The 24,838-nt window shown below is 50.3% G+C and overlaps 2 protein-coding genes across 9 annotated transcripts in view; one reads left to right on the top strand and one right to left on the bottom strand.

Annotated features, from left to right (window-relative positions):
* The first annotated feature begins 3,065 nt into the window (after window positions 1–3,065).
* Nagpa (N-acetylglucosamine-1-phosphodiester alpha-N-acetylglucosaminidase) lies at window positions 3,066–11,818 on the top strand. 3 transcript variants are annotated; one of them, XM_006522216.4, is made up of 10 exons: window positions 3,066–3,201; window positions 3,299–3,757; window positions 5,585–5,724; window positions 7,047–7,155; window positions 7,354–7,482; window positions 8,162–8,367; window positions 8,475–8,576; window positions 9,285–9,386; window positions 9,480–9,543; window positions 11,040–11,817. In XM_006522216.4, the coding sequence occupies exons 1-10, from the start codon at window positions 3,116–3,118 to the stop codon at window positions 11,248–11,250; spliced, it is 1,608 nt and encodes a 535-aa protein (XP_006522279.1). In that variant the 5' UTR covers window positions 3,066–3,115; the 3' UTR covers window positions 11,251–11,817. The 3 variants fall into 3 exon arrangements, 2 of the variants coding, with proteins under 2 accessions (XP_006522279.1, NP_038824.2); NM_013796.3 differs by having other exon boundaries at window positions 3,086–3,201; window positions 8,475–8,522; window positions 11,040–11,818; NR_027804.1 differs by having other exon boundaries at window positions 3,086–3,757; window positions 8,475–8,522; window positions 11,040–11,818.
* Window positions 11,819–19,826: 8,008 nt separating this feature from the next.
* Window positions 19,827–24,838, bottom strand: part of Sec14l5 (SEC14-like lipid binding 5) — a 40,366-nt gene continuing 35,354 nt past the window's right edge. For 5 of the 6 annotated variants that reach the window (XR_001781850.2, XR_001781851.2, XM_006522464.3 and 2 more), the window contains exon 16: window positions 19,827–23,459. Coding sequence is in view for 4 of the 6 variants with exons in the window: in XM_006522464.3 (XP_006522527.1) it covers window positions 23,348–23,459 (112 nt within the window). In the remaining 2 variants the exon portion in view is untranslated. The remainder of the gene's footprint in view (window positions 23,460–24,838) is intronic. The other variant, NM_001127725.1, reaches the window with a different exon arrangement.

Here is a 24,838-nt window from a genome sequence, read left to right as displayed (position 1 = left end):
GGTTTGTTGTCATCATTGTTGTTTGTCCACTTTTCCTGTTTCCACAGCAACAGATCCAGATCCTGGATGGCATCAGGAGGCTCCCCTTTCCTCTTTCATGGCACAGTCTACATGGGCTGAAGGAGCCCTCCATCCATGCACCAGCAGCATCAGGCTTTCTGGGCTCTTCACCATGTGCCTGCCTTATGTCTGTCTCCCTCAAATCAACTGATCTTGGACAAGGGGGCTGGGAAGATGGCTCAGCAGCTAAGGTGCTTGATACATAGGCATAGGAAGGAGATTTCAGATCTCTAGAAGCCACACAAATCAAAGGTGTGTGCAGTGGCCCTGTAACTCTAGCCCCAGAGGCAAATACAGGGTCCCCAGAGCAAACTAGCTAGCGAGACTAGTCATGGAGGATTGATTTAGAGGCCTTTCCTCAATAAATAAGGTAGAAGAATGATCATTATAATTCCTGATATCAACCTCAGGTGCAGACAGACAGAGACAGACAGACAGATAGACATGAATTATTATGTAACATAGAGTAAATAGTAAATTAATTTGGCAGCTGTATTTCTTTGCCTTTGCTGGTCCCCAATAACCACTCAGAAAGGCTAAGATTTATTAAAATTGCCTTGATCCAGATACTGAGCAATCATTACTCCATTCTAACCTGCAAGCTGGCCAGCTTCCTCCCACTCATATCCCTGTTACGTGCATGTCTCCTCTCTTGCTCCAGCTCTCTTCTGATGCTTCCTCAGCCTCTCTTCATGGCTTCCCTCCTTCCTTCCTGTCTCTTTCTCCACCCCTCCTAGAATCACAAGTTCCACCTATTCTCTCTAAAGCTCTGTATTGGCCTGTTGGCTTTTATTGGCAAGGCAGAGAACGAATAAGGAACAATGTTTCTACAAACTTGAGACAGAAGCTTCTCAGAGTTAATATAACAAAGCCATGTGCACAGATGGAAACCAGAGAGTGAGATGAAGAAATCAGCATTTGAAATAATACAGGGGTAAACTTTACACGTGTACAAAAACATTTCGCCAGCTCAGTTGTCGGCCAAGCTTGAACAGGATAGCACCTCTGGGGGGAGAATCAGACTTTGAAAGAGGTAAGAGCAAAGTCAGTACTTGCCTTATCAGTAGCCTGCTCCTGACAGCCAGAGAACTTCTGGAGTCAGGGAGGATGCTGGCAGGCCTGGCTTGCTGGCTGCCCGCCTTTAGCAAAGAACAGAGACATGGCCCTGCCGCATCGACACAGTGGTATCAAAGCAGATCAGCTGACACCACAGCCCCCAGAAGCAGCCTCTGAACAGCATTCACAGGAGTGAGCTATGCTTACTTCAGACCTCAGAGTCATTTGTGAAGAGCTGTTTGCTGGCTCTTAGCTGTGTGAGCTTCTAAGAACTAGCACGCCAGCCATGCAGGCTCTCTGGAGATCTCAGAAGAATCTGGGCTCAGTCTGCTGCCTGCCTCTGAGTGGCGGTGGCTGTTGGACATCTTAGACATCACTTGGCTTGTGGCTGCCCCTCTCCAGTGGCTGCAATGCCTCCATGTGGCCCTGCCTCCCCTGTGTGTATCTGCCTCTTCTCAGTACAGCAGTCAGACTAGGTTTGCAATCCCCTGAGTTCTAGGATGACCTCATCTAAACAAATTGTGCCTAAGAAACCCAGACATACAAAGAAACCCATTCTGAGGCCTTGCAAAGACCATGAGTTTTGGGAAGGACAAGGCTCAGTACAGATGGCTGAGCCTGATCACACACAGACCCCAAGAAGCATGGCTCTGGTTTCAAGCACACACACTGCTCACTGTAGACAGAAAGGGGCTTAAACCTATTCAAATCCCTGGCACCTACTAGATTGACAATGCCCCTGAGGAGGTCAGGAACTGGACTTTGCGTTGGGCTCTGCCTTTGGGTAAGCCCTAAGAAGAGCAGCCTCTGACAGGCAGCACTGAAGCACAAGCCGTGCTTCAAGGGGACACTCGCCAGGAGGATCCCAGGCTCGGGACTTACTATAACACAGGACACTTGTCACCTGAAAGCTTGAGTCAGTCAGTTATTATGGTCTGTGTGTGAGATACAAGTGGGTGCATAGGCAGTGGTGCACACATGTAGATCAGACTTTCTACAGCCAATTCTCTTCTTCCTCCTCTCCATGGGTTCAGGGTCTTCATCTCAGGTTGCACAGCGAGTTCATTTATGTGCTGTGCCATCTCGCCAGTCGTTCCTATATCCTAGAGGAAAACTAGTTTCTTCTGGTCAAGAGGAGGAAAGAGTGGAGACCTGTCATTCTAAGATACCCAAAACAGGGCCAGGTTGGGGACCTGTGCCTTTAATCCCATCACTTGGGGATTAGGTAGAAGCAAGAGGCTCTAGACCAGTCTACACACTGAATTTCAAGCCAGCCTACCTATAAATCAGAGACCCTGCTTCAAAAATAAAATTAAACAAAAACGAAGATAAACCAAGCTACCCAAAACACAAGAGTTAATCCAGTCAGACAGGTCTAGCAAATGCTAGGATGAAAGGTGTGCACCACCACGAGTGGGCTGCAAGCCTCTCTCTCTCTCTCTCTCTCTCTCTCTCTCTCGTTTGTTTTGTTTTTCGAGACAAGGTTTCTCTGTGTAGCCCTGGCTGTCCTGGAACTCACTCTGTAGACCAGGCTGGCCTCGAGCTTCACTCTTAAAAGTTCCTCTTCCTCCTCCTCCATCTTTTCCTCCTCTTACCCCCTAGGCTCCTTTTCCTCTTCTTGTCTTTCAGATAAAGTCTCAAGTAGTCCAGACTGGTCTCAAACTAACTAACTAGCCAAGAATAGCCAACCTCTTAACTTCCGATTCTCCTGCCTCTGCTGAATGCTGGGGTTGTGGCGTGGGCCACCACTTCTGGTTTGTGCAACACAGAAGGAACTAGGGCTTTAAGCACGAGAAGCAAGTTCTGTACAGACTTACACAGGCCCAGCATCTGTTCTTGCAATTTTCTGTAAGTTTGACATAATATGAGAATAAAAAGCTATCTATCTCCCTTCCAGCCTTACCCTCTCTGATGGAATTCGAATGCGTAATCAAAGCACCCAACAGCCTGGCCTGGAATCACGTGGGGCGAGCCCACGTGACCGGAGCACCAATCCAATATGGCGGCGCCCAGGGGGCCCGGGCTGTTCCTCATACCCGCGCTGCTCGGCTTACTCGGGGTGGCGTGGTGCAGCCTAAGCTTCGGGTGAGTGCAGCCGCCGGGGCCAGCCTGGCTGGGGTCCACCTTTCCTGAGCGCTCTCAGGCACAGCCCTCCGACCTCACGATCGCCCCGTCCCTGCAGGGTTTCCCGCGACGATGACCTGCTGCTGCCTTACCCACTAGCGCGCAGACGTCCCTCGCGAGACTGCGCCCGGGTGCGCTCAGGTAGCCCAGAGCAGGAGAGCTGGCCTCCGCCACCCACGAACCCCGGCGCCAGCCACCACGCGGCCGTGCGCACCTTCGTGTCGCACTTCGAGGGGCGCGCGGTGGCCGGCCACCTGACGCGGGTCGCCGATCCCCTACGCACTTTCTCGGTGCTGGAGCCCGGAGGAGCCGGGGGCTGCGCGCAGAAGCGCCGCGCTACTGTGGAGGACACAGCCGTCCCGGCCGGTTGCCGCATCGCTCAGAACGGTGGCTTCTTCCGCATGAGCACTGGCGAGTGCTTGGGGAACGTGGTGAGCGACGGGCGGCTGGTGAGCAGCTCAGGGGGACTGCAGAACGCGCAGTTCGGTATCCGACGCGATGGAACCATAGTCACCGGGTGAGGAGGCAGGGAGCCCCGGGGCTGTAGAGGGCAAAGGGTCTCTGATGTTCTTTCAGAGCCATGCCTCCGAGTCCAGGTCCCTAACCAAACTTCCTGTCTTTCTTCTTCCGAGTAATGACGCTGACACCTTCCTTCCTTTAAGTTTATTCATGTGCCACTGAATAATCTGTGATCAGGCCGTGTGTGGGGACTTGGGGAGGCGACCGTGAGCCTGAACACAGTTTGTGCCCTAGTGAACTTTGTGTAGTATTAGAGAAACATTTCGTGTTCAACGAAGCCATGGAACCAATTGGAAATAGTGTAGAGTTTATGGAGCAGTCCCAGACAGCTAGCTGGAGGCCTTTTGCTGTCCTGATAAAAATCCAGGTTAGACAAGGAGCTTGTTGAGGGCAGCCTTTGGAAGTTTCTGTGTTTCTTGAAATTTGACAGCAGCCAGAGTTGACAGCAGGCAGGCAGGAGTAGAAGGTAGCGCCATCTGGTGTTCCAGTTCTCTTCCAAGGTTCCGTTTTTTGCCAAGGCTGGGAAGTGGGCTTTCCCCAACTCTTCTCAGCCCTTGGTTGCAATTTCTGGGCCTGCCCATGTATCTGGTTCTTCATCCTTCAACATCAGCCAGTGTCACCACTGTTGATCTTAGGTTTTCACAGATCCTAAAACTTCTGCCAGTGACCAGCGCCTGCAGTTTCTCTTCCCTGGCTCTGTCCTTCAACCTCTCTACATTCCAGCCATCTCCCTTGCTCCTCTCTTGGACTCCCTTCCAGACTTGTTGTCATGATCACTGTCTCAGTACCCCTATTGCTCCTTTACAATGGTCCACTGACCTGCTCACCTCCTACTTTTTTTTTTTAAATGTGTGTGCATCTGTGTGTGCCTGAGGGGAGACCAGAGTTTGATTTCAAATGTCTTCTATTCTCTTTTCCTCCATCTTATTTTCTAACACAAAATCTGAATCTAGAGATCACTGGTTCAGTTAACCTGGCTGGCCGGCAAACCCCAGGGCCCTCCTGCTTCCCTCTGTCCACCCCACCCCAGCACTAAGGCTACAGTGTGTGCTGTTCCAGCCAGCTTTCTCATGGGTGCTGAGGATCTGAACGCAGGTTCACATGTGTGGTGGGAAGGCTTTTACCCAATGCTCTGTCTTTCCAGCCCATCCTCCCTTGTTAACTGCCAAACAGCTGCCTATCCTGTCCATGTGTAGCTCACTGCTACTTCTTTTATTATGAGGTCAGCACATGTTACTAAAGATGGCAAGAGAAGAAGGTTCTTTCATTGTGTCATAGCTATAGCTCAGGAGGAATTTTATTTCCTGTGTAGGCACACAGGAGAGCATCTTCCAGCTCACACTCCAACTGAACTAACTGAACACCTGCCTATATATCCAAAGAAGGGGTGTCAGTGCCAATCACAGCACACCTCCAGTGCAAATGAAGGTTTGTGTTTGCACCAATCACAGCCTTGCCTCTTTAGCATGCATCACAACAAAGTCCTCCTAGACTATCAGGGGATATGCTCTCTTGGCCAAGGTAGGAATAGTTGCAGTGTCATCTGGCACAAACCATTTCAAACGGCCTGGCTGAGGTTATGCCTTCGGGAACCTGAAGTCTTTGTGTGGTTGTCTCCAAGTGTCTGTGGAGCTCCAGGCGGCTGGTGCTGACAGACGCTTTGTCTAGTTGGCTGTTTGACTTTTGCTTAAGCAGCCAGGGCAGTAGAGTCTAACAGATGCTAATTTCAGGATCAGGAAGACTGTAGAAAAATGAGCATCAAGAAGCCCCTGGTACCCAAAGCTGCTCTTGCCAATGAGTGAACCTCCTGCCTCCCCGCTTCCAGGTACCTGTCTGAGGAGGAGGTTCTGGATCCCGTGAATCCGTTCGTGCAGCTGCTGAGCGGAGTCGTGTGGCTCATCCGCAATGGAAACATCTACATCAACGAGAGCCAAGCCATCGAGTGTGACGAGACACAGGAGACAGGTCAGGAAGCACAGGTGTTCTGTTTTATTTGTATTAGGTTTTGATTTGTTTATTTTGTGCATGCAGCGGGTGCATGCATGCTCCTTTCCTTTCGCCATGTGAGTCCTGAGTATTGAACTCAGACTGTTAAGTGTGATGGGAGGCACTTTACCCACTGAGCCACTTTCCCAGCCCTCAGCATCAGCTTTCTTCAGACCCAGGAACAGTGTGAGTGGGTTATTCTTTAGTGTTCCCAAACATTTACTGAGCAGCTATTTACTGTTTAGCACTATGGTGAGAGTCCTAGGGATTCAGTCTTATGTAGAATATAGAAGGAGAATCCTTGGCAATAAGCTGGAAAATTGTGACAAGTGCCAAGAAAGAAACAGGAGAAAGGGGACCGGTGGGGACCAGAAGCACAGGTATGAGGAAAGTGCTGCAGATTTGCTGTATGGTGGCCTCCACATGGCCTAGGAGTTTGTCATAAATGCAGAGCCATGAGTCCACCCTCCCTATACCTCCCATCCAGAAACCACTGGTTAAATCCTAACAACTTGGGTGTGCAGGCACTCCCTTGGTGACTCTGATGGACACTCAAGGTCAAGGGCCACTTGGGGATGGGCTGATGAGTTGGCTTGGTCAGTAAAGTATTTGCCTTGAAAGTGTGAGGACCTGAGTTGGAGCCCCAGAAAGAAACATTAAAAGCCAAGTGCTGGGATGCACACTTGCATTCCCAGGGATGGAGCTGGAAGGCAGGGATAGGCAGATCCACGGCCACACGGTGATATTCTAAGCTAACAAGAGACCTGTCTCACACAGAAAGTGGGTGGCACCTGAGGACCAACACCCAGGGTTATCCTCTGACGTACCTCCAGAGTGGAAAATACTGGGGTGGTGGAAAAGGACACTTTGGTCCTGGGAATCTGGCTATTCAGGGTATAGTGTAGAGGGAGAGGGAGACTCAAGAGGCTGTCTTTGAGTCAAAGGAACAAGCTATCAGAAGAACTCAGGGCAGAGGCCTGTGGTTCCCAGGCTCAGGGCAGCCTTCAAGGCCCTAGGCAGAGAGTAGCTGCTGGGTGAACAAGTACAGAAGTGAGGCCTGGGGCCTCAGGCAAGGCCTGTGAAATCCTTCCACCAACATAGAAGTTTCTGGAGACTGAGATCACATGAAGTGCTTCTGGCTGTGGCATGGAAGCTCACTGGAGGTGGAGCTGGGATGTGGCTCAGTGATCCAGTGCTTGCCACACGTGCACGAGGGAAGGAGCCATCAAAAGAGAGAAAGTCGGGAGACCTGAGGGGTCCCCTGGAGAGCTGGGTAACCACCCCGGGCCCTTCTCCTTTAGGTTCTTTTAGCAAATTTGTGAATGTGATGTCAGCCAGGACAGCCGTGGGTCATGACCGTGAGGGGCAGCTTATCCTCTTCCATGCTGATGGACAGACGGAACAGCGTGGGTGAGTCCCAGGAACCCTCGGGGCTGTTTGCACTCAGCCACCCCTACCTTCCAGTCGTTTCTGGGGTATTGGTGGGACAAGACAGCTTTCCGGCCATTTTGGAAGTTTCATCTGGAGGCAATAGCATTTACCTACTAGTGAAAGAAGACAGTTAAGCCAGAGACCACAGGGGCTCAGCTGCATACCCCCTCTGCACAGCCTTAACCTATGGGAGATGGCAGAGTTCCTGCGTCAACAAGATGTCGTCAATGCCATCAACCTGGATGGAGGCGGTTCTGCTACTTTTGTGCTCAATGGGACCCTGGCCAGTTACCCTTCAGATCACTGGTAAGAACCCCTGAGCCACCTTTGTGGCTCTCTCAGACTGTCTCACTCAGTCAATACTGAGACCCTGTTGTGTGCCAGGCCCTGGGTATCCAAAAGTGAGCAGAAGAGCCGAGATCTCTTCCCTCAGGGTGCTGCACAGCCCATCCCTGGAAACCTGAGACAGGTCAGGAAAGGCCTCCCTGAGGACAGTGAAGTAAGACCTGAGGAGATGGCTGGCCGGGGTTGAGAGAGCCTTTACCGGAAGACAAACTGTACGCAATGGGGAAATCCGCTAAGTGGCCCAGGGAGAGGCTGGAGCTATAGCTCAGGAGGAAAAGTACTTGCCTCGCAAGCGAAGGACCTGAGTTTAAACTCCAAAACCCATATAAAAAGCCAGATACGAGCAAGTGGCACATGCTTGCAGTCCCAGCCTTGTTGAGGAAGAGTCAGGTGAATCCTGACCCTCTGGCCAGCCAGCCTAGCCTACTTTTTGGCAAGGTCCAGGCCAGCGAGAAAGATAAATAAAATAAAGTTTTAAATGACATGTATCTAAGGTTGTCCTGACTCCATATGCGCACGCACGCATGCACGCACGCACAACTGGCAGAATGGAAAGGGAGGCAAACTGGACAGCCTTTATAGGCTGCGGCAGGGACCAGCACCAAGGCCTAGACCTCGTCTCACAGTGAATCCCCCACAGCCAGGACAACATGTGGCGCTGTCCCCGCCAAGTGTCCACTGTGGTGTGTGTGCATGAACCGCGCTGCCAGCCACCCGACTGCAGTGGCCATGGGACCTGTGTGGATGGCCACTGTGAATGCACCAGCCACTTCTGGCGGGGCGAGGCCTGCAGCGAGCTGGACTGTGGCCCCTCCAACTGCAGCCAGCATGGGCTGTGCACAGAGAGTGAGTGGGGAGCCCACAGGAGGGTGGTGCTCTGGCGGGACCCCAGCTCGCCCATGCTAGACTCCCGCCTGTGTCCTTACCCAGCCTCTGTGGTCTTGCTTTGGTAGCTGGCTGCCACTGTGATGCTGGGTGGACAGGATCCAACTGCAGTGAAGGTGAGAGCTGCCTGCAAACACTCCTGGAGAGGGTGGCCTGGCTGCACGCAGCTGGTATGACGCCTTCGTCCCTCCTTCTGGCTTGGAACTTACCTTCAGAGCCTTTTCTCATTTCGCATGTGGATAACCCGATGTTCTACCTACTGAAAGAGTCCCAGCAAGTAGGAGGCCAGATTTTCAGTATTGTCCACTCAACTCTAAGGACCAATAGCAAAAAACAAAGTGTGGCCGGCCACGCCCCTGAGGGAGATCCACCAAAGTCCTTAACTCCTGGAAAGCAGCTCCTGGTGATCCTAGGCATGGGTAGGGTGGTTTCAGCATCAGCTCAGTGGAGTTCCCATTCATAATTTCTTCATCCTTTTAAGGTCATAAGTTCTAGAGCCCACCTTAAATCTAGGCAGTATTCTTGGTGTTTATCTGAGACAAAGTCTTATACAGCCCACGCAGTTCTCTAACTTAGTATGTAACCGAGAATGGCCTCAAGCAACCTGCTTCCTCCTTTCAAGCGCTGGGATTATAGGCATAGCACCAACTTATAGGGTGCTAGAAGTCAAACCCAGGGCCCTATGTATATGCAGCAAGCACTCTAGAAACTGGAACACAGCCCTGTTTGCAGCCCGGTTACCTTGGAGGGTTGGGTCCCAGGGATCTGAGGGCATCTCCTTCAGCATGGCCATGTGCACACCCAGGAGCCAGGCTGTCTGTGACAGGAGACCATGCCACCCAAGGTGAGACCTCCCTGCCACCATCTCCTCTCCACAGAGTGTCCTCTGGGCTGGTATGGGCCAGGTTGCCAGAGGCCCTGCCAGTGTGAGCACCAGTGTTCCTGTGACCCGCAGACTGGCAACTGCAGCATCTCCCAAGGTATGCGGCCTTAAAGGTTCTTGAGCTGGGAGCCCTTGGGGCAGGTCTGGGGTAGGTGGACTCTCCCCAGCCCTTCTTTCTGGTGTCTTGCAGTGAGGCAGTGTCTCCAGCCAACTGAGGCTACGCCGAGGGCAGGAGAGCTGGCCTCTTTCACCAGGTAAGTGTTTTAGCAGGCACTGAGCCCCTATGTCTCATCCGTGAGGCACTAGCCAGGCCAGGAGGTCACAGGTTACCCTCTACTTTGCAAGCTCAGGGACAGTCACAGGTAAAACTGGCATCCAGGAAAGACCCTGAGCTACCCAGTGGAACTCAAAGGTAGCAGGCTATGGGTGTCATGCCTCTGGCTGCAGAGACTCCACTTAGATGCTGGAGCAGGGCCATAGAGACAGGAAGGACTCACCTTATTTCTGAACTCTTCCGTGTGTTCAGGCTTTGTGTTGTTGTTGCTTCCTTTCTGCTGTTTCCTGGGTTTCCAGCTCCATCCCCACAGGGCTCATGGAAAGAATTGTGAAGCAGGGGGTGTGGCTCAATTGGCAGATTGATTGCCTGGCATGCAGAAAGCCCTAGGTTCAATCCCCAGCATTTCATATCATAACCCAGGCATGGTGGCATCATGTGCCTGTAAGTCCAGCACTTGGGAGGTAGAAGCAGAAAAGCCACGAGTTTAAGAATGTTAGGGAGTCTTAGGCCAACCTGGGATACCTAAGACAAGAGATAGATGTAGGGAGATAGATTGACAGACAGACAGACAGACAGACAGACAGACAGATCTTGAGCTGGACCTTCTGGCACAAGCCTGTCATCCTAGCTATTCCAGGAAGCTGAAGCAGGAAGATAGCAAATTCAAGGCCAGCTTAAGCCACAGATTGAGTTCAAGATCAACCTGAGCAACTTTATGAAATCCTATTATAACATAAAAAGTAGGGGTGGGAGGTTAGGCTGTAGCTCAGTGGTAGAGTGATTGCCTAGCACGCACAAGGACCCAGGTTCAATTCCCAGTACTGCAAAAAATATATTAGGAACCACCTAAAAGCAGTAACATTCACATTAGATGTGTGTGTGTGTGTGTGTGTGTGTGTGTGTGTGTGTGTGTGTGTGTGTGTGTGTGTGTTTTGTTGGGTATTTATTTCATTTACATTTCCAATGCTATCCCAAAAGTCCCCCACATCCTCCCCCACCCACCACCTTGTTTTTTTTTTTTTTTTTTTTTTTTTTTTTGACCTGAAACTCACAGGTTAGGTTAGACAAGCTGACTGGTGAGCTCCAACTTCCAACGTACCATCATGCCTGGCTTTTGTTTTGGTGTCTCTGTGTAACCCTGGATGTCCTGGAGCTCTCTCTGTAGACCAGCCTGGCCTTAAACTCACAGAAACCCACCTGTTTCTGCCTCCCATGTGCTGGGATTAAAGGCGTGTGCCACCTCACCCAGCCCTGCTGGACTTAAATTGGGTCTTCATTTTATAAGACAAGCATGAGCTAATTCCCCAGTTCCTAAAAATGTTTTTAAACATCCTTAAAACATCAGAGACTGTCTGTGGTATTCCCTCCATGTGTCTTCAGTATACCTACTCCCCTCCCTGCCTACTGGGTTCAACATGCCCAGTTTGGGTTCTGGCTGCCTGCCCCCACTCAAGACTCTCTTTTCCATCCCAGGACCACCTGGCTAGCCCTCACCCTGACACTAATTTTCCTGCTGCTGATCAGCACTGGGGTCAACGTGTCCTTGTTCCTGGGCTCCAGGGCCGAGAGGAACCGGCACCTCGACGGGGACTATGTGTATCACCCACTGCAGGAGGTGAACGGGGAAGCGCTGACTGCAGAGAAGGAGCACATGGAGGAAACTAGCAACCCCTTCAAGGACTGAAGAGCTGCCCCAACGGCATGCTCCAGATAATCTTGTCCCTGCTCCTCACTTCCACAGGGGACATTGTGAGGCCACTGGCATGGATGCTATGCACCCCACCCTTTGCTGGCCATATTCCTCCTGTCCCCATGCTGTGGCTCATGCCAACCTAGCAATAAGGAGCTCTGGAGAGCCTGCACCTGCCTCCCGCTCGCCTATATCTGCTGCCCAGAGGCCTGTCTCGCACAGGGGTCTCGCCACTGCCAAAGACTCCCAGGAAGCCACTAGCAAATGGAACTCTGTAACCCCATCATGACAAGAGTGGCCACTCTCCGCCTGCACAGGGATGAAATAGAAAGCCTTACACACACACACACACACACCCTCGGCTCAGCCACGGCACTCGCCTTTTATACAGCCTCATCGCTGGACAGCCAACTAGAACTCTGCATCCTGTCACAGGAAGCACCTCATAAGAAGGGATGGGGAGGGAAGGAAGTCGCCTTGTTTACAGACCTATTTTTGTTGTCTTGTTCCCTAAAGGAGTTTTCTAACACTTGAATAAATTGGGATACTAAAACAAGCCACCAGGGGGCGTGTGAGGTCTGAGTCCTGAGCTGCTGCCTCTCATGGGGACGTTGGACAGTTCCCCAGTGCCTCTGTTAACCCAATGCTGCACAAGTTTGGCCAGGCACAAGGCCACCCAGGGACCATGCTTTCTTTGATAAGTTGCTTGGGTCATGTTTTATCACTGCAATAGAGAAGTAACCACAGTCATGTGCTGTGTTCCTGCAAGCTCCAGTCGGTGCTGTTGCTGCAGGCTAGGCTACACTTGGAAGGCAGGGATTTCATTGGTCCTAACCATTTTCCATTGGTGGTTGTCCTAGTTACTTTTCTATTGCTGTGATAAGCAACATATCAAAGGAAGCAATTTAATTTGATTTAGGGTTTCAGAGTGTCAGAATCCATGATGGTGGAGCAAGGGACCAGATGAGAGAGAGAGAACCTCAAGACTTACCTCAAGTGATACACCTCCCTTCTGACCCTACCCAAACGGTTCCATCAGGTGGGGATGTAGATGAGCCTGTGGAAGCCATTCTCACCGGAACCACCACATTCCAATCCCTGCCCCCATAGGCGTACTGCCATATCACAGTGCAAAATGCTCTTAGTCCAACTTTCCCCTTACTCTTTCCCAGTCTCAATACTGTTTTAAAGTCTTTTTGGAGACCCAAGGCACTCTGTTATTGTAACTTCCTGTAAAATAAAAAGGCAAATGACATAGGCCCAACATACAATGGCATGATATATATGTTGCCATTCCAAAAGTGAGGAATGGGGGCATTGCCAGGAACTGCTGAGCCAAAGCAAGATGGAGAGCCGACAGGGCGGACTTCAAACCCTGTAGCTCAGGGTCTGTTGTCAAGGGCTCTTCAGATCTACTCCCTCCAGCTCTGCTGCTGTGACATACTTCTCTTTCTTGGCCTGGGTCCCTGTGTGCAGCTCTCCTTGGCAATACCCCATGGCTCTGGCACCTCTAACATCTTGGAGTCTCCAGTGCAATCCAGACTTCGCTTTCACAGTTTCATGCAATGGCCTCTCAGAGCCTTCCCTGCAGGGACTCCCTTCCAAATATCTGGCCTCAGTGACTGTCCTTAACCAAGGAGGACATGTCCTAAACCCCTTTACTTGTAGATTCTTCGTGACTCTAAAGTCAGAACCATGCAGATGACACTGCCAGGTTTCATTACCCACGGGATGGAGCCTGGTCCCCTTAGGCTCATTTGCAGACACTTTCCTTTGTTGTTGCTTTTTAGCAGAAAATTCCAGGGCCCTTCCCTTTTCACAAGTTGGAGGCAAATGACTAGTTATGGGCGGGTGTTACTCTGAGAGCGCCCTTTCTGCTTTGTGGTTCCCACCACACCGCTCCTTACCTCCTTCAGATCAAGCCTTGGCTCCAATACTAAGTTCCCTGGTGCTCTTTTTCACCTCAAACTCCACATTTTGTATTTGTTTGTTTCACTCACTTGCTTGTTTCCATTCTAGACCTACATGAGAGTGATTGACAATAACCACATAGAAGGGTCACTATTGAGCTGTATTGAAGTCACCAAAAGCCAGGTGGTGGCAGCACATGCCTTTAATTTCAGCACTTGGAGGCAGGGGCAATGAATCTCTGAGTTTGAGGCCAGCCTGGTCTACAGAGGGAGTTCCAGGACAGCCAGGGCTAAACCCTGTCTCAGAGACAGGTTTTACTCTATCTGCCTTTGCTCTGGAAAGTGACCTCACTACCAACCCCCATCCAGCTTGCCTTGAGTCCTCAGACAAAAGACACACACACACACACACACACACACACACACACACACACACACACACACACACACACACACAGAGTTCCTGTTCAACTTGTGGTAGAGCACAATTGCTGGGTGTTACTATCTCCCACCTGGAAAAGTGTGCCCTTAATATTTTTATCGCCACTCCTCCCACCTGCCCTAAACCTCCACCTACCCCCTGCCAAACATCCTTGACCACCGGCCTGTAGTTGTGGCCACAGGCCCCAGCTCCTCTTGAGACCTCACATGGCTGCTGGCTTCTTCTCCCTCCAAAGCATGACAAATACTCCACCTCTCCTTCCTTGCATCTGTCTTTTCCTCCTGGGACCCAGAAGTTCCAGCTCTACCTTCTGCCCAGCAATTGGCCCATGGCTTTCTTTACTGACAGATCAAGAACCAGTTGGGGAACAGGACCTTAGCATCAGAACCACCCCCTACAATCTCCTTCACCAAAGAAATCATTCCATTATTTTTCAATTCATTCCCAGGGAAATTCTTAGGACAAGGGCAAAAGACAGCCACATTCTTAGCCAAGTTTACATGTACGGTCTCTAGCCCTCTTGCTAATATCACTCTCTTCTGAAACCTCTTGAACTAGGCTTTCATAGTCCACATTGCTGTTAGCATTGCTGTCCTCTAAGCTCCAACTAGGATGGCCCAATAAATCCCTTTTATAGCATTCAACTATTTTCCTAGTCCAAAGTTCCAGAGTTTTCAACATTTCTCCAAAAATGATGGCCAGACCTATCACAGAAATGGCCCACTTCCTGGTACTTACTTTATTCTTAGTTAATTTTCTATTGCTGTAATAAAACATCATGACCCCAGCAACTTATAAAGAGAAAGTATTTAATTTGCCTTATGGTTTTAGAGAGAGTCCATGATGTCAGAGTAAAGAAGGAACAGTTGAAAGATCACATCTTGATTCACAACCACCAAGCAGAAAGACAGAGACAGAGAGACAGAGACAGAGAGAGAAAGACAGGGAGAGAGAGAAAAAAGACAGAGACAGACAGACAGACAGAGAGAGAGAGAGAGAGAGAGAGAGAGAATGAGAATGAATACTGGGAATTGCACTAGTTTCTTGAAACTTGAAAGATCATCCCAGTGACACACCTCCTCTAAGGCCACACCTCCTAAACCTTCCGAAGCATTTCCATCAGCCGGGAACCTGGTATTAAAATACATGAGCCAGTGAGGGCCATTTCTTATTGGTGGTGGTGGTTTGGTTTGGTTTGGTTTGGTCAAGACAGGATCTCATGAAGCCTGGGCTGGCCTCATTCTTGCTACACAGCCAAGGATGACCTTGAACTCCTAATCCTTCTAGTTTGTCTCCAGAGTCCCAGAAGTGCAGTCATGACACCACAGTCATTTTACATAGTGCTAAGGATCGAGCCCAGTGTTTTGTGCATGCTAGTCAAGTGTTCTGTCAACTGAGCCACGCCCACATCCATACAATTCAAGTCAGGTGTCCACATGTAAAGTCAGCATTCCAAATTCTTGGTTTCTCTTTCAAAGAGCTCACACAGATACCCTTGCTGTCACTCAGGCAATGACTCGCTGTGACGGAGTAGTGACATTCTTCCCTGCCCTTTGGTCTGGATACCTTTCCTACCTCCCAGCACAGCAGCAGCAGCTTCCCAAGTCTGTATCCTGCCCCACCTGGGGTGCGACAAAGCTCATCACTTCTGGCCCATGAAGGGGCTTCAGAAAGGGTCCAGCAGGTTCCCTGTGAGCATGTGATACTGTGCACTTAGCGTCTATGAGAGGAGCGGGACTTTCCAAACATGTTTGTTATTTTCACTGTGTGACTTCCTGGGAAGATGTGAACAGATATCTATCTATGCAGGCAGGCCAACACTGGCAGACACAAGGAATGAGTCCAGCCAGGCCTAGCTCGGTGAACAGTGAGTTTATTGGAGTTACTCACATAGTATGGGTGGCTCAAAGGCAGCTGCATCACAGAGTGGCTCACCCCAGGACAGGTGACCAGTCATGAACACTCAGTATTAAAGTTCCTGCTTGACCTGCAGACAGCTCAGTTGACCAGTCTCCTCTCCCCATGCTAGTTACTTTACTGCTTATATGATGCTAGGGAAGGGACCTTGTGAATCTTGTCACCTGCATTTACTTCCTGAGTCTGATACACTCCTTCCTCCTTTGGGAGCAGATGTTTCAATTTGGAGAAAGTTGTCATACAATACCTTTACTATGTAATACTCCACTCCAAAAAAAAAAAAAAAAAAACCCTACCAGCCTAAACAATTACTGTTTATCTTTAAAATTACCATTTCAAATGATTCTAACATCATGCAGACTTTGTCAATGTCTGGGCTAGGGTCAGTTATTTTAGACAAATTTTAGCCAATTGCTGGGTGGAAGGAAGAGACTGGATTTCTGGGTCGGCAGGCAAGCAAGCAGACACAGGAGAGGAGAAAGCAAGTTTTCTTTTTCATTTTCTTTTCTTTTTTATTTTCTTCTCTTCTCTTCTCTTCAATTTCCTTTTCTTTTCTTTTTTTTTTAACAGGATATTTTACTTATTTATATTCCCATCCCTTTCCCTGTTTCCCCTCCACAAACCCCCTCTGCAAACCCCCTATCCCATCCTCCCCTCCCCCTGCTTCTTTGAGGGAGCTCCCCTACCCACCCACTTCTACCTCCCTACCCTTGCATTCCCCTACACTGGGGCATTGAGCCTTCACAGAACCAAGAGCCTCTCCTCCCACTGATGCCAGAAAAAGCCATCCTCTGCTATATGCGTCTGGAGCCATGGGTCACTCCATGTGTACTCTTTGGTTGGTGGTTTAGTTCCGGGGAGCTCTGGGGGGAGGGGGTCTGGTTAGATGATATTGTTGTTCTTCCTATGGGGTTACAAACCCCTTCAGTTCCTTCAGTCCTTTCCCTAACTCCTCCATTGGGGTCCCCGTGCTCAGACCAATGGTGGTAGCCACCAGAAAGTACCAGATGCCAGGAAAGCAAGAGGCTCCCAGGACCCAAAGGGGATGAGATTGGCTGAAATACCCAACAAAGGGGAGGGAGAGCCTGTAAAGACCATGTCCAGAGGTTAGGCACGGCCCCAGTGGGGCTACTCATTCACCTCCAGAGTTTTAACCCAGAATTGCTCCTGTCTAAAGGAGATAGGGGGCAAAGAGTGGAACAGAGACTAAGGAAAGGCCATGCAGAGACGGCCCCACCTGGGAATTCATCCCACATGCTGACACCAAACCCAGACACTGTTGCGGATGCCAAGAAGTGCTTGCTGACAGGAGCCTGATACAGCTGTCTCCTGAGCCTGACAAATACAGATGTGGATACTTGCAGCCAACCATTGGTCTGAGAGAGAGTTTTTGACATGCTTTGGAGGTAGAAAAGCCAACCAGCCATGTGAGATCTCAGAAAGAGTGGCCATAGGCTGCTTCTCCAGGTGGGAGGTTGGGGTGTTGAGCTGGGACTGAAGGAGGCTGTGCAACTGAAATTGAGGGCAGATTTGGGGTGCTGAGCTGGGAGTTCTCGGAAGGGCACGCTAGCCGAGGTAGATTAGAGGCGCCTAGCAGTTAAGCCAATAAGGCAAGTTGAAATTGAACAACTGTGTGTGTCTGTCTGTGTTTTTCGTCCTCGGATCTAATATTCTCTGGGCAAGGGCTGGTAGCACAGTCCGTTCCCTTAAGTGGGGTAGCAACAGCTACATACAACACTGTGTGCTGGCAGCTAAGCTTGCTACCACTACCACAGGCCAGTGCAAGTGGCAGGACTGATTACTGGCTAGGTAATGCAGACCCAGAGGAACGCAGGAGGCCGTGAAAAGGGTCTGTCATGGCACACTCTGCAGCCATGGTTAATAACTTGGACAAACTAAGCCATGTGAACCTCCCTGTGGCCCTGCAGAATACTTTTGGCACAGAAATTGCAGTATAGCCGGGTTGGCCTGGAACTTTCTTCTTGGTGAACCACTGTGCCTGGATTTTTGTTTGTTTGTTGTTTATATAGAGTCCTGAATGTAGCCCAGGCTGGCTTCAAGCTCACCACCCTCTTACCTCAGCCTCCTAAGTGCTAAGATTACGGGTGTGCACCACCATGCCTGGATCAGCACTATTTCTCTTCGTCACAGTCCTGTGTGTAACTGGCCCACCCCAGCAGAGCCTAGGCAAGTGGTTTGTGTAGGAGGTGGCCCCAGAAAATGCTGGTAGAGACAAAAGGGAAGGCATCCTGTCACACTGGCACTGCCCAAGGCCAATTCCCATATCTAAAACGATGCTACGGAAATTAAGCCCAGTGTGTCCAGGGCTTATATAGATTCTCAGAGGAGTTCATATCTTGGGAAAAATCTGAAATCCAGAAAATAGCTCTAGGATTTCACACTGTGTTTCCTGGGAAACAGCTTGGTAGGTCCAGCGTGTTCTAGAACACCTGGAGAGTTGTCAGCCCAGCACCTGTCTCCCTGGCAACCCACCCTCACCTCCTGGCAGCTGTAGTTCCTGCCACCAAAACCCTACCCAAACTCCCACAGTGGCTGCTTCTGCCAAGACAGTCCCCTGATGTCCCAGAGGTAGCACTCCAAGAAGCAGCTCAGGGCCCCCAGGGGACTGGAGTTTTGCCTCAGGGGAGGGTCAAGAACTGAGAAAGATGTCAGCAGGGCCAGGCACTCTGCCCTGAACCCAGCCCATGTCCTCTTGGGATTTGTCTTCATCTGGTATGAAGAGAGATTCATGGATGAACAGCAGTGAGTGAGTGAGTGAGTGAGTGAGTGAGTGAGTGAGTGAGTGAGGAATTAATGGGTGAATGAATGAATGAGTGAAGAATGAATGAATGAAAGAGTGAGTGATTGAGTAAAGAATGAATGGGTGAATGAATGAATGAATGAATGAGTGAAGAATGAATGAAGAATGAATGAAAGAGTGAGTGAGTGAGTGAGTGAAGAATGAATGGGTGAATGAATGAATGAATGAAGAATGAATGAAAGAGTGAGTGAGTGAAGAATGAATGGGTGAATGAATAAATGAGTGAGTGAGTGAAGAATGAATGGGTGAATGAATGAGCGAAGAATGAATGAATGAATGAGTGAGTGAAAGTGTGAGTGAGTGAATGAATGAATGAATGAATGAATGAATGAATGAATAACTGGGTGAGTTAATGCATTACTGGCAGCAGCTGAGTAGGGAAATCCAGGCCAGCTTGGGCTGCAATGGGAGACCCTGTTTCAAACAAAGGCTGAGGGCTGAGTTCTAGATAAGTAACCTTCAGGTCACTCAGAGGAACCAATCATCCTCTGTCCTTCCACAGGATAGCTACCCCCACCCCCACACTCTGCACACCATAAACTCCACACAGTAACCAGCACCCCGCTTAGCCCTGCCTGAGGGGACAACGTGGAGCCTTGGGCTCTTTCTGAGGCAGAAAGATCAGCTGTGGCTCGGCCCTCAGAAAAAACAGCTGGGAAATTCTCAAGTTTGGGTTTTGTTTGTGATGTTGTTTGTGGTATTGTTTGTGGTGTGTGTGTGTGTGTGTGTGTGTGTATAACAGGGTCTCGAATTGCAGCCCAAGCTGGCCTGGAATTCACTACACAGACCAGACTGCCTTCAAAAGCATGGTTATTCTCCTGTCTCGACCTCCCAATAAGGGGATTCTGTGCAGCTCGAGCATGACAAACATGGCTCCGGCAGGTCTTGCCCTTCTCCCCCATTCCCTCTGCCTTACTAAAGTGTTAGATTGTATTCCTAAAGCTAGCCACCAAGGTCCATTTCCTTACTTGGCCACTTTCTCCTCCTGACTCTGACTACCAAGGCCCAGCTATCAAAGTATTGAAGTCCAGCAATCAAAAGTCCCCTTTGACTGTCCTAATTAACATGCCCAATTAAAATTAAACACCTTATCCTAACATGGGGTTTCCCATCTTACCTTTATAAGCCACCATTTTCTATGGGCTACACCTGTCTCCTCTCTACCCAGAGGCGGTCCTCTGTCTTCACAGGACAAACACCCCTTCCCTCTTCCTTGCCCCCCTTTCCTCTCCTTTGTTCCCTTTCCTCATTTTCTATCTCCTGCCTTTGTCCCTTATCCCTGCCCCATGTCCCTCTGGGGCAATCGATCTCCTTAGTGCTGAGAACTTGGCCTTGGGGTGTCTTGAACTGGCTTGTGAGGTCCCCTACACCAAAGAGCTGGGATTACAGCTGTGCCCTACCACATCTGGCTACTGCTGAGAAACTCTGAAACTAGCCCAGGACAGCCAGGGGGTTCTAGGAAGTTGACAGCAGACAGATATTCAAATGTAAAGCGTTTAATGCTTCTGTCAGATCTCAAGATTAAGCAGCACCTGTTCTCCAGCTCAGTGAAAAGAACAACGTGGTTCTTCCCGAATGAATAGTTTTTCAGAGTTAAGAGAAATGTCCGGGATTCCAGGGCAGAAAAGCACTCAATTCAAACGCCCCTGATTCCAGCAGTGCTCCCCTGAGTGCTTTCTGTATGTGGAGGCCTTTCCAGCCACATTCTTCTTTGTCCCACAGTCACCTGGTGAGGTAGGCACTGCTGACCCCATTTTACAGATGAGGAAGTTGGAGCACAGAGAAGTCAAGTCACCTGCACGAGGTTTCACAGCTAGTGAAAGAAAGGCTGGGGTTTCAAGGATATAGACATATTGCTCTAGGATCTGGCCACAGTGGACAAATGAACAGAATGAAGAAAGAAACCCACACCACACACCTCTCTGCCCTGGGGTGTGGGGAAAGGAAAGGCCGTGGACAGCTTGGCAGGCCCTTCTATGGGATATTTTGTGCACGTGTGTGGTATAGTGTGAAGGCCATGTGTTGGGTGTCTTCATTTGCTCTCCACTTTACTTTTTTGAGACAGGGTCTCTCACTGAACGTGGAGCTTACCAGTTCAACTACGCTGGTCAGTGAGCTCCAGGTATCCTCCTGCCTCCACCCAGCACTGAGACTACAGGTGTGCATCTCTGCATCTGGCTTTTTACATGGCTGCTGGGGATCCAAACTCGGGATATCATGCTTGTACCACGGCCATTTTACCACCTGATTCATCTTCCCGGCACCCTTGGGCTATTTTTAGTTGCTGGCTTTCCCCAGTGCCAACGTAGGAGGGCACAGTGGATGCCTCCACAGCCATCTGTTCCTGTTACAACCCAGGCCTCTTCAAGAGGACTTCCTATTTACCAGACCTTGCTGGTCCAGTAGTGCTACGTGTGACCTGAGCCGGGCCAGTCAGAATGTTTTAGGAGATTGTAGTTAGGGGCATCTTTCTCTTAGACTCTGTGACTCGGAGTAGTTTTGAAGCTGCCATCAGCAGCCTCTCAGCAGGGAGAGGGTGTGAGGCAAGTGTGCAAAGAGATGTTGAGTCAAGAGGCCTGAGGTCAGCTGGGAACCCTGCTGGGCCAGCCATACCTGCAGCAAGACCCCTTTCTGCCACCCCAAACAAAGGACCAAGGAATTCCCCTTGATCAAATGGTTTTAGCTGGGGGTGGAGAGAGAGGAAGAGACCTTCAGGGCCCTGTTACACTCTGTTTGTCACAGTGTCTGCAGGGTAAATGTGCAAAGGCTGCCAGACAGCTTCTCCCCTGAGCGTTTCTCAGAGTCAAGCTTTGGTTGGAGAGTCAGGTTAGCAGTGCAGTTAAAGGTCACTGAGACGGACTCGGATTGAGGCGGGGTGGGAGAATGCTCGCCCAGCATGAGCGCAGCCAGCTTGTGCTAGATACACTGGCACACACCAGCAGCCTCTAAATCTGAGAGGCAGAAGCAGAAGGATCAGGAGCTTAAGGTCGTCCTTAGCCTTGCATAGAGTTCAAGATCAGGACACAGGAAACCATGTCACAAACAAAACAAAACAAAAACAATCACCACAGAAATGGACCGTGCAGTGGCTCGGTGGTAGTGATTGATTGCCCAGCATGACCAAGGCCTGGATCTGAGTCTCTGTGCAACAACAGCAAATAATTAATAATAGTAGTAGTAATAACAATAATAATAATAAAGGTCATTGAAAATATCACTAATTGCTGCTCGTGGTGATTTGGAGACAACTGGTTTTCAATGTCTCTCTAGAGGACACACACACACACACACACACAGACACACACACACACACACACACACACACACGTGTTCCATTGCTTTTCCTGAAGAGCAGAACAGGGCAGAATTCTGACCACGATTCCCATCACTGGGAGGCACTCCTGCTGCTCTTGACTTGGGGTTGCTGACAACATGAAGTCCATGCTTGCTCACTGGGCCCCACAGCCAGAAACCACCCCTCTCAGCCTGCTGACCTGCAGAAATGATCCCAACTCTATGCCGGGCTGACAGAGAAGAGCAGATGGTGGCGCTTCTGGGCCAGGCTGGAGCTGTGGACAAAGCTTCAGTCGGGCAGAAACCCAGGACAGCGGTGTGGCTCAGTGCTGGTTGGCAGGGGTGGAAACTAGTGTGGGCTAAGGAAAACCAGAAATCCTGATTTCTACATGCTATGCCTCAATCCTAATTTCTACATGGTAAGCCACTCTCTAGGCAAAACGCCAAAGAAAGACTGAGACTGGCCAAAAGTCAACAACAAACAGTGACCACCTTCTGTGGATCCAGGAAATAAAAAGAGAGAAGTCTTGGTCTCCAGGAAGGCCCACTACTCCCCCTTGGAGCGTTTGGGAAAGTCATATCAGTCTTGGAGAAAGTCCCTGAGTCAGATCAGTTCCAGGATAGAGATGCCACCTCCACCCCAAGGGGATCCCCTGCACCAGGCTGAGACTCTGACTCCAATCACGCCTGAACTAAGTTCTCCTGGACTGAGCAGGAATGCCTAACACTCAGAGAGAAGGGTTTTCAGTTCAAAACAAAACAAAACAAAACAAAAAACAGAAAGAAAGCTTAAGGGAGCAGCCCCCCAGGAGGAGACCTCTGGAAGGAGACAAGAATGGCTGGAGTCACCCCATCACCCCATCATTGCCTGGAACTAGGCAGAAGCCCTGGGCTTCCCTATGTTCCTCAAGTCAGGGGTGGTTAAGGCTAAGCGCTCTACAGAGGGGGAAACAGAACTACAGCCACGGGAGGCTGTTTCCTGCAGGAAACAGAGCCCTGCCTCCCATCACAGCTTCTTAGACAGTGCTCAGTCACAAACAGCTGAATAATAAGCTCTAAGGTGACCATCGACCCAGTCACCCACCCGCCAGTAGTCCTTCAGCTGGCCTTGCCCTTTCCAGAGCACGTGATTGGCCTGAGAAATGTCCTGTCATCCAAGCTGGCCAAATCACGGCGATTGATCCAGATTAGACATCTGACCCTGCTGGCAACATGTGCTCCTTCACTCTCCCTGCAACTGTGATTGTTCAGCATGGACCCAGGCCCCCGCAGGCTAAGGAGAGCTTCCTAGTGGCCTGGGACTTGGGGAAGAGACATTCCCTTGCGCACTTTCCTGGCACCAAACAGTGATGACCCCACAGTAGAACACGCCTCCCTGAGGAGGGAGTCACAGCAAATGGTGAGAGGGCACCCAGCCCTGGTCCCATCCTAGACTCCAGATCCAGGGGACAAGAGGTAGAACATCCGGAAGTCTCGGCTTTTAAAAGAAAGTCAGAAGTAAAGGGTCTGTCTGTCTTTGTCTCCTCAAGAGCCGTGAAGCGAAGCTCCCTCTGCACTCTGGGTCCCTGCCGTGGGATCACCACACCCCAGCTGTGGCACCGCGCCATCTGCATCCAACAGGGTCCCAGGTGTCTAGATGGGCTTCGTTCTCATTCTCAACGCCACCTGATGCCAGAAGCTCGCAGGCTGCCAGCAGGTCCCCAGCAGTTATCTGGACACCATCGAGCCACTGTGGGACTGGCCAGAGGAGGAAGAGGAGGTGGTGGCGCTGAGCTGAGAGAAGCGGCTGGCACAGGATTCCAGGCTGGACATGGAGCCCCTGGGGAGCAAGCATGTGTACACCTTAAGTTATCTTCCTGGCAAAAGCTGTTAGTGCTGCAAACGAGGCCCCAGGGCTCCTTCCTCAAGGCTGCTAACCTCCACCGGGGCTAACCATTGCGGAGGGAAAAGCCAGTGACGCCATAGGGAGCGAAGATGAGCTACCCAATCTCCCAAAGCCCAGCTGGTCCCGCAGCTGTCAGGAGCTGCCCTGACTGGCATGGAGCAGAAAACCCACCACCTGGAATTGTCTGTTCTGGGCTCTTCCTCTCTGGTCTCCTTCAGTCAAAATGAAGTGTAGCGACACAAGGCTTCAAGCCCAGCACTCAAGAGGTAGAAGCAGGGGCATTGTGAGTTCCAGACCAGCCTGGGCTACCAGGATGCACCTTCTGTCTCATTAACCCCATTCCAAGTGTCAGATCAGAGCTGGCCTGAGGAACTTTCTAGTTTCTTCTGGTTTTCTGAGATAGCTTCTTATTATTTAGCCCAGACTGGCCTCAAGTTTGGAATCCTCCTTTCTCAGCCTCTGGAGTGCTTGCCTGACATGTATGAAACCCTGGTATGGTGGTGCACATAAAGCCAGGTATGGCAGTGCACATGTGTGATCCCGGCACTAAGGGAGGTGGAGGGAGTTGGAGATCAAGATCTTCCTCAGCCGCATCATGAGTTCGAGGCTAACCTATATTTCATAACCCTGACTCAACACTAATGAGAAGTGATGAGAATGGGGAGGAAATTGAAGACTTTGCAAGCTCCACCTCCCAGCTGCCTGCTTCACTTCTGAGGACCTACTGTGTGCCCAGTAACCCATATCCTCATTGATTCCTACTTAACAGTTGGACTTTAAAAATCTCAGAGGAGCAAATTGATTTGTCTCCTCAGAGACAAGGTAACTGGGAAGCTGAGGAAGAATTCTTAATCTATTGACAGGTCTCCGTAAGGCACTGCTCTAGAATATTATAGAGTGGTTGCAAACTCTGAGGAAGTCTAGGACTGAAGGATGGTCCAGGTGAGAAAGACCCTTCTCCTCCCCCCAGCCCAGTCCTTGAGCTCTGCAGCTACGAAGAGTGAAGGTTCAGCATTAGAGCTTCTGTGTGTGTGTGTGTGTGTGTGTGTGTGTCTGTCTGTCTGTCTGTCTGTCTGTCTCTCTCACATACACACTGGTTTTGTTTGTTTGTTTCAATATGATGTTATTCTGTGTAGCCCTGGATGTCCTGAAACTCTCTCTCTAGACCAGGCTGGCTTTGAACTCAGAGATCCGCCTCTGCCTCCTGAGTGCTGTTGGGATTAAAGGCACATGCCAGCACTGGCCCAGCCTGAGCCTGATTCCAATATCCTCTGAGTTCCTATGGAGTGCTGTTGATGTCCATCCCAGGAGAA

Source organism: Mus musculus, chromosome 16, assembly GCF_000001635.26.
Source record: "Mus musculus strain C57BL/6J chromosome 16, GRCm38.p6 C57BL/6J".
NCBI classification, from domain to species: Eukaryota; Metazoa; Chordata; class Mammalia; order Rodentia; family Muridae; genus Mus; species Mus musculus.
Note: the sequence above shows the minus strand (reverse complement) of the source record. Positions and strands in the feature narration are given on the sequence as shown.